We start from the raw sequence: 21,741 nt of genomic DNA, 5'->3' as shown, positions 1-21,741 counted from the left end.
ACAAAAATATAAAAATAATAAGCACAAAAAAATTAAATAAACAAAGCAAGTACTATGTGCAGAAAGGTAGAGTGTACTCAGACTATAAAGTGTGATTGCTTATGCATACTATTACAATCTTATGATATAATATTGTACCTTACAATATAAAGGGCCTGTTTGTTGGCTGGTGCTTTATAAATAAACCTTGGTTGAAAATTAAATAAATACAAGAAATCAGAAACAGTGTTTTATGTTTCAGGTTTTTGAATTGAGAACTGTGCTGCATGCCCTTGAATGGCTGTAAAAATAGCAAAGAGGCGTGGGAGGAAAAAAGGAGAGATGAATGCTTATTGTGATCTGTTTTTTTTTTTTTTTTAATATGAGTGGTGTGTTTCAATAAAAATGTGCCCTGTGTCGTGGGTGTGTATGATGGAGAGCGATGAAACTGACTATTGAAACAGAGGATCAGTGTGTGGCTGCTAATAAGATGGAAAAAAATAGAAATAGACAGGAGTACCGATGGAGAGAGGAGAGGAGCGGAGAGTGTTGTATGGGATTAATGGACATACTGTGCGTCTGTGCAGGAGGAGGGAGAGGAGGGAAGATGGGCTTCTCCGTGGAGGCTGTGGCGGTGGTGGGAGGGGGGTGGCTGGGGGAGACCACTGAGGCAGGGGAGAGGGAGAGGAGAGACAGGGAGGGAGGGAAGCTGGTAAAGCCGCGGGTATTCATGAAAACGGCAAGTGTGTGTGTGTGTGGTTTTTTTTCTTTCCCCCTCTAGCCGTGGCGATACACCGCTATGTCTACAGAAAAACAGAGGGAGCAGAGGAGAAAAGGAGAAGGCGACAAGTGAAAGCAAGAGGCGGCGCAGCCCATCTTGCTGTTGATCTTCAGGCGATCAAGGTGAGTGTGTTTTTTATTCCTACATCCTCCAGTCTGTGTGTGCCAGTGTATGTGGACATGTGTGTGTGTCTGTGTGTGTGACACATACCTCATGCAGTGTGTGCAAACAGTCATGACAGCAGGGGCATTCCTCATATGTGCATGTTTTCAGCATGTGCGCGCTCGCTTTATATATGTATTTGGGTGTTTTGTAAGAGAACAGCAGGCTGGTGGTTGAGCTGCATATTGATGCATTGCTGCTTGGTTTTATAAGCTGCTTTATCTGTAGTGGAGGTGGTATTGGTTTGCAGCTATTGCGTGTGTGTGTGTGTAAGTGCTCAAATGCCTTGATTGTCTGTGCATATATATGTCACTGTGTCACTATGCATTTGATGATTTCTCTTCTTTTGTTTTGGGTTTGTTTTTCTTTCGTTTTGTGTTTTTTTTACCCGTGTGAATCTGTGCGGACGCTGTTGTGTGGAAGACCCGTCGCTGAGAGGGTGTGTTCATGGTGACCCTTGATGAAAGTCTTCTCCAGCAGCTCTCTATGTGTGTACCAGCTCCATCAGAAACACTCTGATATGCTGAATCTGTCCCATCCAATAGAATTAGGTCAGCTTGGACTGCTCAGAGTAATTATATAACATCAGAGAGCTTTTTGGTGTTGCAGTATCTGCTCAGAATTAGCCACACTGTAGGTACGGCTCCAGCAAGGCCAGTCAAAACACATTGTCCTCGCTCTGAGTTATTTACTAGTCAACCAGCCATGTCTTGAGAGTTTTGTTTGGAGGCTTCTTTTTCATTTATGAAATTTGTATCATGGAAAACTACTCACATCTACTGTAGTATTGTATACATGAGGACAAGTTTTTCCAATTTTATGATACATCAAATGAATTCGTTGAAACAAGACAGGAAAGAGTATTTTGTTTTGTTCTTGTTTTTTAAAGTCTGTACATACTAACTCTTAACTTCTGTTTTCTCACAGGAAGACTGTTTCCAGGATTGACTCTGGCAGATCAAACCAGAATGTTCGGACCTCTCAGATGAGGTCATGCTCGACACATCTTCCTAAGCAGGATTTGGATCCAGACTATGATCAGTCATATTGTGGATGATTGACCTGAGAAAGGAGAGGACCAAATGACTCTGTAATCTCTTTGGATTTTGGATTCTTAATTTTGGAAATTGCCTTCATGTGGAATCAGGTTAACAACTGGGTAACATCATGCAGACAACTCTCAGAGCTGGATAGACGTTTTAGAGAAAGGGGTTTCCTTTGGCAACGGCATAATGAACCCTGACCGGGATGTTCATTGGCTCATCTGGCCTAAGCAAGACGACATGGAGTGACTTTTTTTTCTTTCTTCTGCCTTTGTCTTTGGAAAAGAGACAGATCAAAACAAAGGTCAGTGGCCTCAGTCTGAACCTGCAGCCTTCGAGGGCTGCATAAATGCTCCTTTACTGTTTTCCTCCCCTCTTTACTTCAACCACCTGAAGACTGAGGTGCAGAGGGAGCGCGAGTGAGGCGGTTGGCTGGCCGAATCCGCTCCAATGGGGGCCGGTTGTGACCCGGTCTGACCCCGGTTTGACCTTGCAGTGACCTCTGACCTCTCCGGTCCTGGCTCTCCACCTGCTCTGCTGCCTGGGTTCCGGAACGCTCCGCCCTGGGGCCCAGAACGAGCCAATCAGAATGAAGAAGAGCCGCAGCGTGCTGTCGGTGACTGGAGAAGAGGTGAGGAGGAAGATCTGAACAATCAGGGGAAATCTGCTAACCTTGTCACAAACACAGAGAGCGTAGATCCCAGGCTCACTGAACTGTGTGTGTGTGTGTATGTGTGTGTGTGTGTGTGTGTGTGTGTGTGTGTGTGTGTGTGTGTGTGTGTGTAACTTGAATGCCTACCATCACATAAACGCCCCATGACTTTCACACATCCAAGCTCTCTTTGTCCCCGCACACACTCAGAAGTCCGAGTGGACAGTTTGCATCCTCCAGTCTACACTCACCCAGCAGCAGCCACTCAGTCCCAGTCCTCTATGTAAATGAGCCGCAGCTAAATGAGTGCTCTATGTAAATGAGTGATTCCGTTTAAAGGTGAAGTCCTGGCTAAAGGACATAACAGCATGCATTAATCGGGAGCTCTTTTATCGATTATACATTTTTGTGTGTCCGTGCATGCGTGTGTGGATGCGAGCATCTCCCCACATCTGGGTCTGGATGACATCAAACACAGCATGGAAGCAACACGGCACTGTTGCCTAGCAACTGCTACCATTCCCCCAGTGTTTTGTTGCTACGGTACTGCAGTGCAGATCAGCCTCTAAGAGCTCAGTCTGTAGAGGCCCTATCCCAGACACACATGCACAGTCACACACACTTACATCAATAATTTATAGTCTGTGTTTCTGAACAAGTTTCTTTGCTCGTCATTGTTTGAATATGGCAAAACAACACAGCCTGGGACATGAGCCAAAACGGCAACTGCGTTCTTCCATTTTTGCTACTGAATGTGTTGGGTTTTTTTAATCATTACACACGCAACACAGTGTTTTTGTGAAAGACACAATATGTTCTCTTTTAATCCTCTGAAGATGCACCTTCTTGTTCCATATCCCCATTTCCCTTACCTGCCTCCCTTCTGTCTCTCAGGGAAATGACACAGATATAACAGGTGCTGGGGAGAAGGCGGAGTCATCTCGCTACAGCCGATCGTATACGTCCGGGTCCACGCTGGGGGCTGAGTTACGCAGAGGGAGGAGCAGAAGACTCTCGCCAAGTCTCCAGGTATGGGAAGATGGTATGAGTATGTTAAAGTGGCAATCTGAAAGGTTCCAGTCCCGTTGATTTGGTAACACATGAAGTCACTGTTGATAGCAACAAACAGTTTAACACAACAGGTCACTGATTTATAAGGACCACCTTGGTGAGCCACCAAGATCTGTCCCTTCTTCTTCTGTTACTTCAAGCAATAGTTCAAAATGCCCTTTTTTTAAGACATATAGACAGTAAATAATAGATAAAAGCAGCCACCATGTGTTCATCCACCATTTGTGGGCACCTGTTTTGAAGCCTAGGAGGCTAAAGCAATCCTCGTTTTATGAAGCCATATTGTATCAGAGGACAGAGGTAATGATTGCAAGCTTTGCTGAATTTAAATCTGTGCGAGAATTCTATAACAGCAAAGATGGTGGTCAAACTATAATTTCCAGGGAGAAAAAACTTTTTAAAACGCTAGTTTGGAGCAAATTCTCCAAACCGTTTAAGTATCTTTTAATCAGACGTGACCGGTATTCCTGTACGTGCAGTTCTCATGTCCCACTGATCACAATACTGATGAGAGACACCTGCTAATTAGTGCTAAGTAACATACAAATAAAATAAAAGATTGCTGGACTGTGATTAAATGGGCTGCTGTGCAGATTATTAACCACACAGCAGTTTATATAATTTGACACATAATTGCATTAAAATGTTCCTAAAGGCACCAAGTGCACAAACATGGTCAAAGGGTTCAGTTCAGCAATAAATATCATGCACAACAAGTACATATGCTGCTCTTTGTCTGCTCCGTGTTTTCTACAGGAAATTGTTTATAGTTTTATCACTTAGCGAGAAGTTAAAATGTTAGTGTATTTACAGCTTTCTCCTGCTGCCAAGGGAACAACAGGAAAAACTCAAAACAAAGTTTTTTTGATAGCATTTCATGGTGAAATATTTTTACCTGCTGACAAATAGATTGTCAAATAGAAATGTGAACTAGATGGGCAAATTTTGACCTTTCACACTGCAAATCACCAAAACTATTTACAGCAAACACTCATTCATTCATTTCACCCTAATCCTAAAATTTTAATGACACCCTCGTGTGGATCTGACAGTGAGGTATGTGCAGAATAAAAAAGCTCAGCCTTCCCGCTGCTCTAAATCTACTCTTGGCTCTGTATGATGTCAATGACACTAGATAGTCTTAATATGGTCATCTCATCAGCTAGGTCAGGGGTCGGCAACCCGCGGCTCCAGAGCCGCATGCGGCTCTTTAGTCCTTATTTTGCGGCTCCGGGTGGTTTGGGAAAATAAATTAGAAGTATTTAGCTGAAGTGTATTTTATTTGTGTTTAGTTCTTTTTTTAACTTGTAGTTCTAAATTGGAAGATTATTGTGATTTTGCAATATAAAAATAAAATTATATTCTATTATTTTTTTTCATCGCTCAAAATAAGCGTCACACTCGCTTAAGCCGGTGTACCCGCGGTGCATTTATCGAGACTTTCAACCCCAGGTAGGCCAATTATGGATCTTTGGATCCACATTATGTCGGCAACTGTTCTCCACCGTGAACTATGTTAAAGACAAACACCGCTCACGCCTCACAGATGACAGCTTACAGTCCTGCATGAAGATGAATGCCCCGATTTGCGGACGCTGTGCACAAAAGTTCGGGACCATAAGTCTTATTGTAAACCTATCACGGCATTTCAGCATCTCTTTATTGACCGCTTTTCACATACGGTTGCTGTACGCATACAGCCGGCTGTAGCTTTTCAGCTCACAGCCCGACAACACAACAGCAGAGAGAGCACAGACTTTAAGGCGGCGAGGCGTGATTGCAGGTGCCGCTCAGGTGCATCCGCCTCCCCTGCAGCGGCACTGCAGACCACGCCCCGCCACACACATTAACGTGGTAAAATACATATTTAGGCAGAATTTTGCAAATATCTATTTTTCATCTTTTAGCAGCATAGTGCTTTTTTTCCAATTATTTTTTAAAAGTCAGGTCAAGGCTCCAAAAGCCCAAAGGCGATATAAGGGTGGGGGCTCACAACAGTTTTTGTTTGCTACATGGATCATTTTAGTTCAGCTGGGTGTCTTTCCTTTTGTTATATTTCTTTAAGAGTTCAAAATGCGTTAATTGCATAAATAAAATGTAATTTTCTCCGTAGCACTTCATGGATTTCATAAGGAACACACCTTAGTTGCTCTGTGGATTCTTTTAAAAAGCAGTTAAAAACTTTTCTGTTCAAACAAGCCTTTTGTTGATCTACGTATTTTATATTCTTTACACTATTTACATTTGATCTTTTACATTGTGTATAATGTCTATTGATTGTATTGTTTATTTTAATATTTGTGTACAGCGCTTTGTGACTGCCTGTCTGTGAAAAGCGCTTAATAAATAAACTTTACTTACTTACTTTAGTTGTTCACACAAAGCACAAAGGTAAAAAACAATATATATATACAGTGTTATCTTCATTTTAGATTTCAAAAAGTATTTGCGGCTCCCAGTGTTTTCTTTTGCGTGGAAACCGGGTCCAATTGGCTCTTTGGGTGTTAAAGGTTGCTGACCCCTGAGCTAGGTGTACTAGCTTTAAGCACATAAGCTCCACCCACCTATTGTTAAAACCTCCTATTTCACTGAAGTTTTTCAGAAGAAAGTTGGCTGAAGGGGAAGAATGAATTATTTCAGACAGAAGGTGAATGAGGGGGCTGCCCCAAAGCCCGGTACAAGATAAATAAGCCATTCTACTGAACTCATTGAATAAAATAAAATAGGGTTGCATATTAAAGGTAAGGTAATACAACTACATTTAGTTTGGCAAGATATATCTCCAAGCTTTGCCCATAATTGTGCCTTGAATCACAGATCGTTGACTGATGTAATTGATTGAGTGACACCGGACTGAACCTACGTTTTACCTCATCAGGTACCTTGCTGGCTGCGTCCTCGAGATCGCACCCGGTCACCAGAAGTCCTGGGCAACGCGTCACGTCCCACAACTCTTCCCCTTCGTATCCCACCTCGCATCTCCATCACACAAGCAGACTCTGACAGGTTCACACACGTTTAAGCCCTCGTCAAATCACCGATTTCATTTTGCAGAAAGCTTTCCTGTCGTTCTCTAATCACTGCTATCATGTTCCAGCTACGAAGCAGAAAATGGCGTGTCCCCAGGTCACACCCCTTTGGGCTCCCAGAGTCCGAGCCTCACGCTCCACACGACCTTCCCCCAGGGCCAGAGAAGAGAATCCTTCCTGTACCGCTCCGACTCGGACTACGACATGTCACCCAAGACGGTCTCACGGAACTCCTCCCTCGCCAGCGAAGGGTGAGAGTTGGAGAGTGATGAGATTAGTGATGAGTTTATCCATGGCTGTATGAAATGTTGCACTCAGCTTTCTCTCTATTTTCCAACTCTTCCTGTCTTAGGCATACTGCAGAAGATTTTATTGTCACACCTTTTGCCCAAGTGAGTTTGACTTTATAGATTCATTTATCTTCATGAGTGGTCATAAAAACTGGTTCATACTGTTTCCAGTGTGTCCAGACACTCAATATAATTCTAGGATTTGGAGGTGAAGTTTTTATTGAAACAGCAAAAATGATTGATCACGTTATTAAGCGTTCACCTCTCAGTAACATGTATACATCTGTGTGAGCTTGTTCTGTATTTTTGCTGTTTTCCTGTGATGCTGTGCGATCATTGTAGGTATTGGCTAGTCTGCGATCGGTACGGAGCAACTTCACCATCCTCGCCAACATCTCCGCACCGACCGTCAAGTCAGTATCACCACCTGTTGTGTCCACAGAGTTTATGTTTCATAAGTTAAAGGACCATTTGTATGTTACAGAAGTTTATAAGACCTGTTACCAAAAAAAATGGATGTTAGGTAAAATGTAAGTAAAGACAGAATGCAAAAGTAGTTGGGTGCAAGAAGGTTTTACTTATTTTGCCAAACCACATTCTGCATGTAATCCAAACATACAGTAGCTCAACATTGCTATAGGAAAGTAGCCGAGGTGCCTGATTTGGCCAGCAGTGCCTTATAACACACATTATGAAACAAAAGTATGAAAAACTCCTCAGACAGTTACAGCTCAGTCACACACGTTTAGATTTATTTTTTATAGCGTTTTTTTCTTCTTTTCTTTGCCAAATGAACTCATGTATATTGTTTACATGATCAGATATATTAACGAACAAACAAACAAACAAAGTAGGACAGCAAGCTCCTTGCACCTTGGAAAAATCAGTAAAAACCTGTATAAATGCAAGGTTGCAGATAACCTGTCATTTTGTAGTTAAATCGCTGCCCTGAAGCAGCTACGTCAGTGATTGTAGGTACGAGGTTCTGTCAGGACTCTAAATGTAAGTAGTGAATGTAAACTTCGGTTTAATGGGAATTTTTGTGTAGGTAGACAGCAAAAGATTTATTTTAACAGATTTCACATTTAATTGATGTGCTACAAACAGAACCCAACTTGACCCTATTCAGTTGCAGCCTGACTCCATTTTATTGTCATTTTATTGCCACTTTGATGCACAAACATTGTTTTGAAGATAGTAACTGACTGCTCATGGTCGCAGACCTGTTCCTTTCTTTAAAACAGCGAGGCGAGAAAGCTTCAGGTTTATTGTGTTTTGATGATTTTGGTCCTGCTGTAGTCTCCAACCACTGTTTCTGTCAGCATCAAACAGCTGAACTACAGTAACCAACAAGTTACAGAACATTGTTAAAAACATGGGATGTAACACACTATTACAGCTTTATTAAAAACATGTTGCTTCTACCAAATTAAAATTTTTGCAAGTTAAAAAAACAACAGCAAAAGTTTCTCAGTCTCAACAGTTCAGATGTTGGCTTTGTGCTATTTCCAACCAAATTTCTGCTCAAAATAACTTCCAAATTGTAGCAATCTGTTTTTATTTACAGTTTAGTAGTATCCATGCTTAAAAAGCATGCAGTTTAACACCCATGCACACATTTATGATTACAGATACTTGTACCTTTCTGTACATCACATCATTTCAATTGTATTGATTTTATTGTATTTTTCTTAGCCCAGAATACTCAAAACAAATCTACTATACTACTACAGCACCTTATTATTTTCCACTTCTTACGTTCATCCATGTTGGTTGAAGCTCTAAAATATCAAATATTAGCTATTTAATGAATTTGATTCAGCTGAGTTTAATTTATCTCATATATTTACCACCAAGATTAACATATAGCAACACATTGAATGGGAGATTCAAACAGAAAACACATTTAAGCACAAAAGTTAAACAAGTAATAAATTAATGTTAAGATTAATAGATTATCAAGAAGATGTGCATTGTACTGGGGTTATTAAAAGCCTAATTATTTTACCAACCTGTTGTTTTTTTTTTTTAGGAGGTCTCCTTTGGGTGGAGTGTGCGTCAGTCCTAGGGCGACACTATCAGACCAGCAGTACCAGCAGCTCGCCCTGGACACACTGGAGGAGCTGGATTGGTGCTTAGACCAGCTGGAGACCATCCAGACACACCGCTCCGTCAGTGAGATGGCCTCCAACAAGGTTTGTAACTAACACCGTACAAACCTACTAACATGTCACCAGCCGTAGATCAGCTCATCACCGTGCAGATGAACCTTTATGTATGTTTTCAATATTTAGCTCAAAGCATTACATTTTGATTTTTGCTATCAGTTAATACATTACTTGGTGCCTCTGTGCTGATCTGTGCTGTAAGTAATAATTATAGGACACTAAACAGAAAATATAAAAATCTATCTCTAACATGAATCTCAATAGTTCCTTTTTTTCTTTTCTAGCAGTCGTTTTACTGTTGCCTTAAACCTCTGGACTCACTCAAAGCCCAGAATCCAAACAGGCCTTCTGTTTTGAATAATAACGCTGAGTTTCCTGAGGGAAGCCTCAGGTTGACTCACACCATCTTTGTGTTTTGTTCTCATTCTGCCACAGTTTAAGAGGATGCTGAACAGAGAGCTCTCTCACCTGTCAGAGATGAGTCGCTCCGGGAACCAGGTGTCTGAATACATCTCCAGCACCTTCATGGGTGAGTGGGACCAGAATGTGATTTCTGTCCACATTGCATTTATGACCTTATCCAAATTAAAAACTATAAATCCACTGTGCGTGCGTGTGTGTATGTGTGTGTCTGCAGACAAGCAGAATGAAGTGGAAATCCCGTCTCCGACTCTGAAAGATAAACCCATGAGTCACATCAGCGGAGTGAGGAAACTGTCTCACAGCTCCAGCCTCTCCAGCGCTTCCATGCCTCGCTTCGGCGTCAACACGGACCACGAGGATGAGCTTGCCAAGGTGCTGTTTTCTATCTGCGTTATTCGCACTCGCCATCAAACTTTGTTCAGACTTGAGCTCAGATCTCTGAAAAATGGTATGATTTTTCATGACTTTGGCATTGTTTTTCCCTTCTAGCAGCAAGAAACAGATGTACGCACGTGCCCTGTATCTGATAGAAACATAAGCAAACATGATTATATCCCACGTTACTGTATATTTTATGCAATCAAGAAAGTTTGGCCTGGCTTTTCGGAAAATAACTGCAAGTACTGACTTGTTGTAAGAAAAAAGTGCTCATATATTTATTAGGTTTATGTCTGTTCACATACCAGCAGGAGTCTTTTATTAATCCTTTTGTCTGCTTTCTAGTGCCTGACGCCTGCTTGTTTAATTCCATCCAGTCTTTAGCACCAAATTTTTTGGAAGGTCCACAGCGGGGTGGAGACTGTCTCTGACTGCTTGGTCATGCTGCAGCACATAAATCACATTAAAGTATGCTAGATACAAACATAAAGCTTTGTTCCTCTGCCATTGTAATTAAGAACTGGACCAGGTGACAGATATTCTCTATACATCTGTGGACCACCTACCACCGAGGCTCAACTGTCAAGGTTATGCTGAGAGACATCAAAGCAATGTCTGCTGTGTGATTAGTGCTGAAATGGTGCCAGAGCTCAGGGATGCACTGGAAGTCTGCTCATGTTTGGGATGGAAGATGATTTCAACTTTCAGCTGTTTGCTCAGTGGAGTCTTGTCAGGAAATATTATGTAGGTTAGTACAGAGTGACCTTAGAATTGATTTAGAGTCATGTGTTTGACCTTTGGGCTAAAGTCTTAAACTACCCTCCATTTATTTATCTGTTTTGCAGGGAAACTCTTTTCCTTTAAATAGTCTTCAGGAAGAGTTCTTTGGATGTTGGCTGCCTTTTGTTCTGTTCTCTGTCAAAATGACCCCACACTGCTTCAGTAATGTGTAGGTCCGAGTTCTGTGGAGGCCGATCCATGACTGATAGGGTTCTACTGTGTGTTCTTCTATCCATGTATGCTTTTACTGCATTAGCAGCGGGCTAAAGATTATTTTCATGCTGAAAATGAAGCCACTGCCAGTCAGAATGAACATTTCTGGGTTCAATATTCCATAATTTTTACGAGCCCCAACACCACTGGCTGAAGGCTCTCTGTTGTTCCTCTCTCCTGACCTCCTCTGTACATATTAATGACAGTTGTGTGTTATCTTTGGCACTTTTTTAGATTCATTTAAGAACAAGTTATGTGTTTTGGCAATATGCTGTTAGTAGCAGAGTGACTAAAGACACAATTTGGAACAGGTTCTTTGTTGTCTGTTATGTGTAGACACAACACTGGTTCATACCTTGAGTTAGGTTCTTTTTTATGTTTGAGTGATTTGTCGGTCAGTTTTAAAATGACTTAATAAACATCTTCTAAAAATGGTCAGGTGCAAGAATTGGCCTGAAAATGAGGGAATGTCCAAAGAAAATCTTTGAAAGACCTTCAGAAAACCGGAGAATTGTTGCTCAATACCACTTTTAAAAGTTACAAGAACGTCTGGCCCCTTGAAAGGAGAGTATACAGCGCACTGCACTGTAAGAGGGACTTTAATACTACCCTCTTAAAGTTTTGATGAAGCATTTTTGAAGCAGTGTGATTTTCAAACTATTGCTAGTTCTCAACGTTACTTTGTGTGTTGAAACAGGAGCTGGAGGATCTGGACAAGTGGAGTTTTAACATATTCAGAGTAGCAGAGTTTTCCAACAACAGACCTCTCAGCTGCATCATGTACGCCATCTTCCAGGTAAAATAAAATAATCATATAAATGTGGACTGTTCGTGTCTGTGCTCATGTACACGGTGTACTCCCTTTCTTCTGTCTCGCTCCTCCTCAGGAGCGAGAGCTGTTGAAGACATTTCGTATCCCAGTCGACACCTTTGTCACTTACGTGATGACCCTGGAGGACCATTACCATGGAAACGTAGCGTACCACAACAGCCTCCATGCTGCAGATGTCACCCAGTCCACACATGTTCTTCTCTCCACACCTGCTCTTGATGTAGGTCAACACGCACACAAACTCACACACACTTTGATCTTTGTTCACACATAAGGAGAGAGGCGTGAACAAAAGGTGGAGAGAATAAAGAATCAAAGCAAAGAAAGACAAACATCTTCTAACTGAAACATCTGGGTACTTTCATGAAAGCTGAACATGATTTAACTCTTTTTCTCAAACAAATTGACCTATTTAAATAAGTGTGTCATACTGTAATACATTATATATTAAAATGCATATTATTCAAGTCTCTAGACAAAAAAATATGTTTGAGCTTCAAGTTTCCTCAGACTTTTAGCCCAAGGCCTCAAACTGACCTGTTCACCATGGATTTTTTAAATTGCACCTGTGGCTGCTCTGACTCCTCCAGTCCACAAACTGAAGGATCCTTAGGCAAGATACTGAACAGTGAGTTGCCCCCGATGCATCCATCGAACTCTGAGTGTGTGTGTGTGTCTATGTTAGAAAATACCTTGGCCATAGATGAAAGTGCTGTATGACACACTTGAGGGCTGAGTAGAAAGGTGCTATACAAGTACCAGGGTTAATAGAGTAACAGCTGTTTAATTCAAATAAATTCAGTTGTATTTATATACCACCAATTCACAACAAGAGTTGCCTTAAGGTGCTTTATACTGTGAGGTAAAGACTCAATAAATCAATAAAACTCCAGCAATCAGAGGATCCTGTTTTGAGCAAGTACTTGGTGACAGTGGGAAGGAAAAACTCCCTTTTAACAGGAAGAAACCTCCTGCAGAACCAGCCTCAGGGAAACACAGACATCTGCCGCAACTTGTTGTGGGTGAGGGGATTCAACTGTGGATCCAGGTGTTAGATTATCAACAGAAAATAACTGTGTACCTGATTTAACAATCGGTTTTATGGAGAAGCTGCACCTGAGAAACATCCCGGAAAATTAGTAACATTTTAAAAAAGATAAAAAGTTGGAGAGAATGTTTTTACTTTGTCACACGTGTGTTAATATGTTGCATAAAAAGCTGGAGCCCTTTTACGTGGGTCATTTATCTGTGATATTGCACCCAAAGCAGACTGACCATGTGACCTCTATTACACCATGTTATGTCCCCCTGGCTTATGCTGTGATGTAACAGCAAAGAAATCTTAAGTTTAAACGTTTAAGATTTCCACCTCATTATGACTTGAGTATTAGTATAAGGGCTGATACTGATCACAGATTAAAATACAAAAACAACGGCAGCTTTTTTTTTCTACTGGAAGAAAAAGAAAAAGACTTTATCTGGGAATGCATTTGTCTCCCACACACTGAGACAGTGTTCCATATTTTGATTGGCTCTAGTTTTCAGCACAGCAGGAAAGCCACTTTTCTGTCTGGCTTGCAAAGAAAGCAGGGAAGTCTGTTCTTGTGGGTCAAGTGCAGGTTAACCGTCACGAGCTTTTGCTGCTTACACAATACACAAAATTAGGGAACAACAAAGTTACAAGCTGCACAGTTTTTTGGCAGAATATGGAAATGCAGTTATAAAAATGACTGGAAACAGGATTACAACTGGGTGAAACCACTGGAAGACCCCCTTTTTTTCTAGTTTTTATTAAGTTTTACAGAGAGGGGAGAATATTATGTGAATTGAAGTCTACAGAATGAATCCCAAGAAAAGGCGTTAAAACATTTTATACAGTTTTTAAAGTTACTAAGGCAAAAAAGGGAAAATATGAGTCCAAGAAAACTCTGCGAAAGGCAATGAGAACAAATTTTATTTAAACGTTACATGCTAAATACCAAGTCTGCATAGTCTGCAGAGTTTGTGGGTATTTGTTTTTTAAGTTAGATATAATTTTGTGTCTTAGTAGCAGCATGTCCCATACTGTCTCACATTTAGCTGCAGTATGGTCACGTCTGCAAAGACAGTAAAAACGTTTATCCATATTCTTCAACTGCCGTATGTTCTTTGCAATAAGACACAAATTCTTGCACTTTATTAGCACAGAAACTAGTTTTGAAACTGTCAGAGGTGTTGACTTTCGTCTCCTGCCCGTCTTGTCATTTCAGGCCGTCTTCACTGACCTGGAAATCCTCGCCGCTCTATTTGCTGCAGCCATCCACGATGTAGACCATCCCGGAGTTTCCAATCAGTTCCTCATCAACACCAGTGAGTTCACACACGCTCACACACTCAAACACATGCTTTGATATTTGCACACTCTGTGTTCACACCACCTCCTCTACGCTCAGACTCAGAGCTGGCCCTAATGTATAACGACGAGTCAGTATTGGAGAACCACCATCTCGCCGTGGGCTTCAAGCTTTTGCACCAAGAAAACTGTGACATTTTCCAGAACCTTACCAAGCGGCAGCGCCAGAGCCTTCGCAAGCTTGTCATCGATATGGTAGGGAACTAGTTTTAAAATAATGTAACAGTAACCTAACAGAATTTCATTTTTTCTATCATACATTATCATACAAATGATGTATGAATCTAATTTATCATTTTTAGTTTTTGTTATATTTTATTTAGTTTTAAAGATTTGTATTCTCTTGAGATTCTCTTAAGTTTATATTTAAACACCTTGAACAGGAAACTGAAACTATCTGTTTTAGTTCCCCTCATTTAAGCCACCTTTATTCTGACTGGCTGCACTTTGCAAACACAAGGTTAGAACAGTGGGTGGGTTTTCTGTGCTCACAGATTTGGGTTATCCCTTATATATGATGCCTTAAAGATCCAGATGAAGTGCTTTAAATACAGCTTTGGATTTACAGGGACTACTTGTACACTTGTGGTCAGAATCATATCCGCTGTAGTGGAGATAAATGTCATTGTAATTTCTGAATGTTCTTTTTCCAGGGTGGGATGGTTGACAGCCTTTGGGGGGGGGTTAATCAACACAGGGTCAAAAGTATACCCACTAATATTTGGGTAAATGTGTTCCGCTTCAACCAGACATTTTTTTTAGCCATCAACAAGTTCCAGGCATAATTGTGGCTAAATATTTGACTACTATTCTTGGTGGAATTGGTAGAGTTCATTTAAATTAGTTGGTTTCCTGGCACTGACCTTGAGGTTGGATCTTTGGGAAGCCTGCTTGCTCCATTTTGAAACCAGTTTTGATGTGTGTTTGGGATCATTATCTTTGTGGAGGTGTTTCCTTTCATTATTGCATCCACTTTGTACAATGCACCAGTACCACTGGCAGTTCCAGAACATGATGCTACCACCATGCTTGACAGTTGGTACAAAACCTCACCTTTACTCCTTGAAACATACCTCTTGTCACTGTGGCCAAATACTTTAATCTTTGACTGCGTCACACTTCAGTTGAGTCTGAAGGTGTCAATTCTTCCTGCACCAATGAGTAGGGGCTGCTTTCCTGGTCTTCTTCCTCTCGGCCCATGGTGAAATTCTGATGGTAGAACTCGAGTCACTGTGGACAGTGATCCAGATGTTCCAGCGGTTTCCAGTTCATGCCAGGCCTGATTGGTTCCTGAAAATCTTACTACTTTCCTTTCTCCTGATGGTGACAAGTGTTTGAACTGATGATCGTGGAATTTGCAGTTTAGAATGCCTCCAGAAACGTTTGTAACTTTGTACTCTGAGCGACTTGGACCCATTGTTCTGAATATTGAATGAGGCCTGTCAAACAAATTATTTTTAATGTTTGCATTGACTATCAGCTATAGTCAATCATGATCACTAACAAGAAGTTATTTGACTCTGGCCTTGTCAAGTTAAAAGATGTTGTAGACCCTTCAGCTCCTCTTACCGAAGGATTTAAGAGAGTTTGTATATGCTCACATATATATATCTATATATATATATGAGTCTGTGTATATTAGAGACAGTTCAAGGAGAACATTCATGTCCATGATGAATGTGTGCAAACTTCTGACCACAACTGTAAGCTCAAATCTTTAAATAATGAGGTCATTATTTAAAGATTTGAGCCCACAACATTGTGATAAATAAAGGAAAAGCATAATAGGTTCCCTTTAGAGAAAAAGTGGACTGACTTCATCCCTGATTCTTACATTATATATTTTCAGAGTAATTTATAATCACACAGGAGTAGAGGGGGCTTTGATTCCTAACAGAGCTTTGGATCACTGCGTAGAGCATATTACAGGTTCAAGGATGCAAAATAAAAGCTTTGGACAGAGAGTAGTTTGCACTTCTTTCTATCTTTTTCTGCAGGTGTTGGCCACAGACATGTCCAAACACATGACACTGCTGGCTGATTTAAAGACGATGGTGGAGACCAAAAAGGTGACAAGTTCTGGCGTGCTACTTCTGGACCACTATACAGAACGAATACAGGTAACATGATCAGTAACGTTTGACCCCACAGAGAGAGAATGACATACATAACAGTAAATATTCTTGTATGATCATAGGTACTGAGGAACATGGTGCACTGTGCAGACCTGAGCAACCCCACCAAGCCCTTACCTTTATACAGACAGTGGACAGAGAGGATCATGGAGGAGTTCTTTCGGCAGGGCGACAAAGAACGCGAGAGGGGGATGGAGATCAGCGCCATGTGTGACAAACACACTGCGTCTGTGGAGAAAAGTCAGGTAATGCTCTCTCTGACTCACAGTGTCATTAATATAGTGAAGATGTTAAATGTGCACACAGAAAGGATAATGAGCCACAAACAAGCAACTTTAAAAGTGTCTATGATAGCAAGGCTGGATCGAACAACAGAAACACAGAGCAGTGTGAAATAACAACCCTGAAATAGACTCTGTTAAATCTTCAGTTTATGCTGAGACTCTGAGAAAGTGTTAATGAGCATTTTTCTGTCTGTGGCAGGTCATTCACAAACACCGCAGATGTGGGAGTTGGTAGTGTGTGGGGAAAGTATCCGATCTGATAATGATAAAATGAACACAAAACGACAAGCGGTGGTAAATATATGCACAAATTCAGTTTTATTTTGCCAAATCACAACAACAGTCGCCTCAAGCCGCTTTAAAATATAAGGTAGACCCTACAATAATAAAACAACAATCATATGGCCCCCTATGAGCAAGCACTTTGGCAACAGTGGGAAGGAAAAACTCCCTTTTTTCCTTCCCACAAGATCACACATCCAAATTGGCAGATTGGTCAGCGGTTATGTGACAATAAAACTTCAGGTGTCAGTATACTGGGTTTTGAAGTCTCAGTTTCTTAACATTTGTAAGCACACCAGTAAAAAAAAGTAAAATATGTCACAAATGTGTATCAAATGTACAAACTGAGAACTTATAAATCTTTAAATATTGGCATCTTAGCCATTTGCACAAGACTAGGTCTAGAGAAAGTGTGTGTGAGGCTGTGATTTACACACAGTGGGGGATTGGGCTATTTAATCATGTTTGTTTGGATGGTGGAAATTAGGACAGAAGCCCAGCTAAGATCGTTCCAATTCATATACTGTGTGGGACCAGATTACTTTTTTAAAACCACATTTTAGTCGGTGTGTCTGCTTTCTCTCAGAGCAACAGGAAGGAAAGAAAAAACTCAGAGACACAAAAGTCAGTATGGTCCATCCTCTGGAGACATGAAATTTTAAAGCAGTCCAACTGCTGGCTGCTGAGTGACGTGGAGAGACAAACAAACCTCGGGCCCAGAATTAAAACTGATAATTGCGTTTTATTTTGTGTTGTGGCAGAATGACAAACTGTTGATTGTGCAGAACTTTTATTTGTCCCCCAAAATTTGTCAGGACAATTAATACTGGAATAACTTATGTTAAACTCTCAGTCAGTAAATCTGTTTTGGATACGTGTGTGAGAAATGTATTCCTGTGTCAACGTCCAGCTGGAAGCAGCTACAGAGATATGCCTCTTCTGATTTTCATGATGAGAAACAGTAACATCATTCTGTGTCAAGTTTGTGGTCACAGATTCTGCACTTTGTAAAATGTTTTTCTGTTTGTTAATGTACAGCCAGTTGGATTTAGCTCTAGCAAAGGGAAAATACTACTTAAGGGACATACTGTATGTTATTTGCTTTCTTTGCCAGGACGTATTTGAAAGAATTACGTATTACATGGACAATCATCAGTATCAATCATGACCATGAAAACATGGAAATATGCAATAATGCATCAGTGTGTCATTTCACTCACTTTATTATTTACTATAATGTAGATCAGAAAACCCCGACCCTAAAACCGTATTTCAAGCTGTCTCATCATTTGGTGTTTCATGAAGTTCTTTCTTTCTCAAAGCTGAGAATCTGATGTGAACTACTTTGTTAAATTGCTTTGGTCTCAATATTGTTCAATTAGTGAATTTGTGAGAAATGTGCATGAAGGTTGTGCTGTGAAAATGTGGGGAAATGTGCCCCTTAAAACGACTAATGTGACCTTGACCTTGAGCACAGTTTGGGTGAAGATGATCTGCTGATGATTGAGTGCAACTTTCACTAAACTATTACCAATACTCTCACAGAGGAGCGATTCTTGTGACTTGTAAACTGACAGACGACAGATGCCTCGCCACGGCATGAGCTCATCACTCCTTTATTAAATTGAGCTGAATTAAAGGCATCATAGTTGAGTAATATGGAGTCTTTGGACCAGCACTCTCTTTTTCAGCTATGGAGGTTTCTGCTTAATAAAAGTTTACCAGTGCAGGTTTTACAAATAGATGTATAGACCAAAACCATTTTCTAGGCTATAAATCTTCTGCTGTGAAGTTGGTGATGTTGTCATGGGAATTAAATGGGTTTCAATCAGCCTCAAGTGGTCTTTAGGGGGGACTGCAGTTTTTGGCATTCAAGTGTTGTCCTGGGTTTGCTCTGACTTGTCTCAGATATTTGTCAGATATGGCAGTGGAGACTCACACTGGTGTCAGAGCAGTCTGACTGTTTCTTTGTATAACTATCAACTTAAGCGCAACACAGCAGCAAGTAAGTTGGCACCACCTTGTGGCCTAATAAAGTAGCTGCAGTTACAATTTAACAGCAATTGACAGTATACGGAGTTAAACTAAAAGCACAAGTATCACTTAGGTTTTTGTACAAGTCAAACATACAGGAGACGTGCTTATAAGCATGTCTTACAATATACTTTGAGATGACTGCGGTTGTAAGTTTGTACAAGCTGAGGCATCGAACAGATAATGTGTGATTTAGTCATCTTTAATGGTTATGGTACATAGTGTTTGTGATGAAAGGACAGAATCAGGTCAACTGAGTTTTTATGCTCAGCTAAGTCAACCATAAGTGAATCAACATATTCTCCAAAGTGTTGACATGTTCCTTTAGCACCACACATTAAAGTGCCTTCGTCTGGTATTTGAAGTATTTTCATCTTCTTTTTCTTTCCCAGGTGGGCTTCATCGACTACATCGTCCACCCGCTGTGGGAGACGTGGGCCGACCTGGTTCATCCAGATGCTCAGGAGCTGCTGGACACGCTGGAAGAGAATAGGGAGTGGTACCTGAACACCATGCCCCAGTCTCCCTCGCCTCCTCCAGACAGACACCTCCAGCACGATCGCTTCCAGTTTGAGATCACTATTGAGGACCTGGAGCAAAACAACCACAACCACATACACATGAGGAACAGCAGCGAGAGGAGCGGCCGGAAAGCCATCTGTGATAACAACGACGAGGACTTAATGCGGGACAGCCAGGTGGAGGCAAACGGAGAGGAGCAGAACCACGCAGAAGATGACAAAGATGAGCAGGAAAATCACAACAGTGAACAGAATGGAGTCCAGGAGGAAGAGGAGGAGGAGGAGGAGGAGGAAGAGGAGGAGCAGGAAGAGAAAGAGGCAGAAGAGGTGCAGGAAGAAGGGCAATTAGAAGAAGAAGAAGAAGAAGCACGGACAGAAAAAGAAGAAGAAGAAGACGATGATGTAGCAAAAGAGGAGGAGACAAAAGGGGAGGAGGAAGGTGAAGAAGAAGGCGAGGAAGGGGGAGAGGAGAAGGGAGACTACGAGGAAGATGGAGAAAATGCAGAAGTAGAAGAGGAAATAGATGGAGAAGAAGTAGAAGATGAGAGAGAAGAGGACATTGAAAATGAGGAAGCAGAAGAGGAGGAAGCAAAAGAGGAGGCAGAAGAGGAAAAAGAGGAGGCTTCAGAACAGGATGAGGGGGATGTTGAAGAGGAAGAGGGAAAAGAGGAGGAAGAAGTGGAGGATAAAGCTGATGATGAGGAGGAAATAAAGGAAAATGTGGAAGAGGAAGAGGTAGCAGCAGAGCAGGGAGAGGAGGAGAAGGCACCAGAGGAGGTTGAGGAAGATGAAGTACAAGAGGAAGAGGAGAGCTAGTCAGGTGTAAAAAGGTGAATTCACAGGGTCAGTGAGGAAAGACTGAGGAGAGATGAAGAGGGCCAGAGAGAGGCCACGACGGCAGCGACTGGCTGTAGAGGATGATAAAGAGCTGATGACGCCCTTCCTTCCAAATAACGCGCTCTGACCACTTTGTCCTGTGAGCATCGCAGCTGAGGAGCAGTTTGTTGTCTGCTCTTGACATCCTCAAAACACTCAGAGAAACACTGAAAGACCAACCGTTCACCGAAAACAAAACCTCTCTGGATCTTCCCAAACAGCGACCTGAGGGGCCGGTAGTGACAGACAGACTGAAGTCTTCTTCACCTGGTGTCTGTACATCCATCACTGCCATGGAGGATGAACTGGGGGGATGACAATGATAATAATAATAATAATAATACTAATAATAACAATAATAATAATGAAAGGGAAGGGTTTCGTTCTGTCGACCTTTTTGTAGCTCCTGGAAATCTAACAAAGCCTGAAATACGCACATGCAAACAAGTGCGTGCCTGTTCTCCTGTTCTTATAGACTACCGTCCGTCGTCTCTCGGTCACTGTCTCCGTCCCGTTGATGAGGAAGATAGCATCCCACACACGCAGTGAGCATCAACTCGAGAGCAACTGCTAAAAGAATGTCAACTTCCTCCGTTTGTCAGAAAAGAGAAAAAAAATTATGCAAAAAAAAAAAAAAAAAAGTCTGGAAAGTGTAGTCTGTCGTCTCATATTTACTAGAAAAAACGTTCCACTTGTGAACAGGAATGCCGAGTACACCTCCAGGGATGTGGTCGAGGAACAGTTTAACCTCGTCACATACTAACCTTAATGCAACAATGCTGGATTTCTGACACTGTCTCTGAGTAATATGTGGACCGTTACAGCTCAGAAGCCTGATCTGTTGTACATGTCGATGTTGGTTAATGTTTTAAAATAATAATAATAATAATAATTAAAGAACACCCAGTATTCATCCTATCATGACAGGTTCACCTGAATCGTGCCAAACCGTCCCACGACCAGCACTGAGCAATTCAGCCTCCGAATGAGGCGGCTACTCGTCACGAAGCAATGAAACTGTGGGACCCGGCCACCAGGTGTGATGGTCTTCCACAAATCCCATTGTTTTATTTTGTTTGATTTGTTTTGATTGTTTGGTTTTGTAAAAAAAATGTATTTGGCACTTTATCTAACACCCCTGTTACATATCTGTACATAGTAAACATGTATTTTAATCTGCTGATGTCATAAAATAAATACGATCAATGCAGCTGATGGGCTGGAGTTTCTAATTGCACAAGAAGAGCTGAAACAAGAAGCTGTTTATGGAAAAAAATTATTCTTGTTTTTTTTTAATATATATATCAATTACCAATATTATTGCCTGACAGACATGTGTCGGTATTGGCGTGTATGTTGCCAAATGTTTTTTAACGCTCTTCTTAATGCAACTCCACAGGGAATTGTGTCTCCCCC

General features: G+C 41.3%; 1 protein-coding gene across 3 annotated transcripts; it reads left to right on the top strand.

Moving 5' to 3' along the window:
• Nucleotides 1-659: 659 nt before the first annotated feature.
• On the top strand, nucleotides 660-21,535 carry LOC100697375 (cAMP-specific 3',5'-cyclic phosphodiesterase 4C). 3 transcript variants are annotated; one of them, XM_019360246.2, is made up of 18 exons: nucleotides 660-882; nucleotides 1,346-1,410; nucleotides 1,850-2,596; nucleotides 3,512-3,646; nucleotides 6,567-6,694; nucleotides 6,786-6,968; nucleotides 7,070-7,109; nucleotides 7,350-7,420; nucleotides 9,040-9,202; nucleotides 9,611-9,704; nucleotides 9,813-9,970; nucleotides 11,667-11,765; nucleotides 11,857-12,021; nucleotides 14,051-14,150; nucleotides 14,234-14,388; nucleotides 16,191-16,313; nucleotides 16,391-16,573; nucleotides 19,321-21,535. In XM_019360246.2, the coding sequence occupies exons 3-18, from the start codon at nucleotides 2,555-2,557 to the stop codon at nucleotides 20,263-20,265; spliced, it is 2,784 nt and encodes a 927-aa protein (XP_019215791.1). In that variant the 5' UTR covers nucleotides 660-882; nucleotides 1,346-1,410; nucleotides 1,850-2,554; the 3' UTR covers nucleotides 20,266-21,535. The 3 variants fall into 3 exon arrangements, with proteins under 3 accessions (XP_019215791.1, XP_019215792.1, XP_019215790.1); XM_019360247.2 differs by lacking the exon at nucleotides 1,346-1,410 and having other exon boundaries at nucleotides 1,854-2,596; XM_019360245.2 differs by lacking the exon at nucleotides 1,346-1,410.
• Nucleotides 21,536-21,741: the final 206 nt, after the last annotated feature.

This window comes from Oreochromis niloticus, linkage group LG6 (assembly GCF_001858045.2).
Source record: "Oreochromis niloticus isolate F11D_XX linkage group LG6, O_niloticus_UMD_NMBU, whole genome shotgun sequence".
Taxonomy (NCBI): domain Eukaryota; kingdom Metazoa; phylum Chordata; class Actinopteri; order Cichliformes; family Cichlidae; genus Oreochromis; species Oreochromis niloticus.
This window is presented reverse-complemented; position numbering and strand designations above follow the sequence as displayed.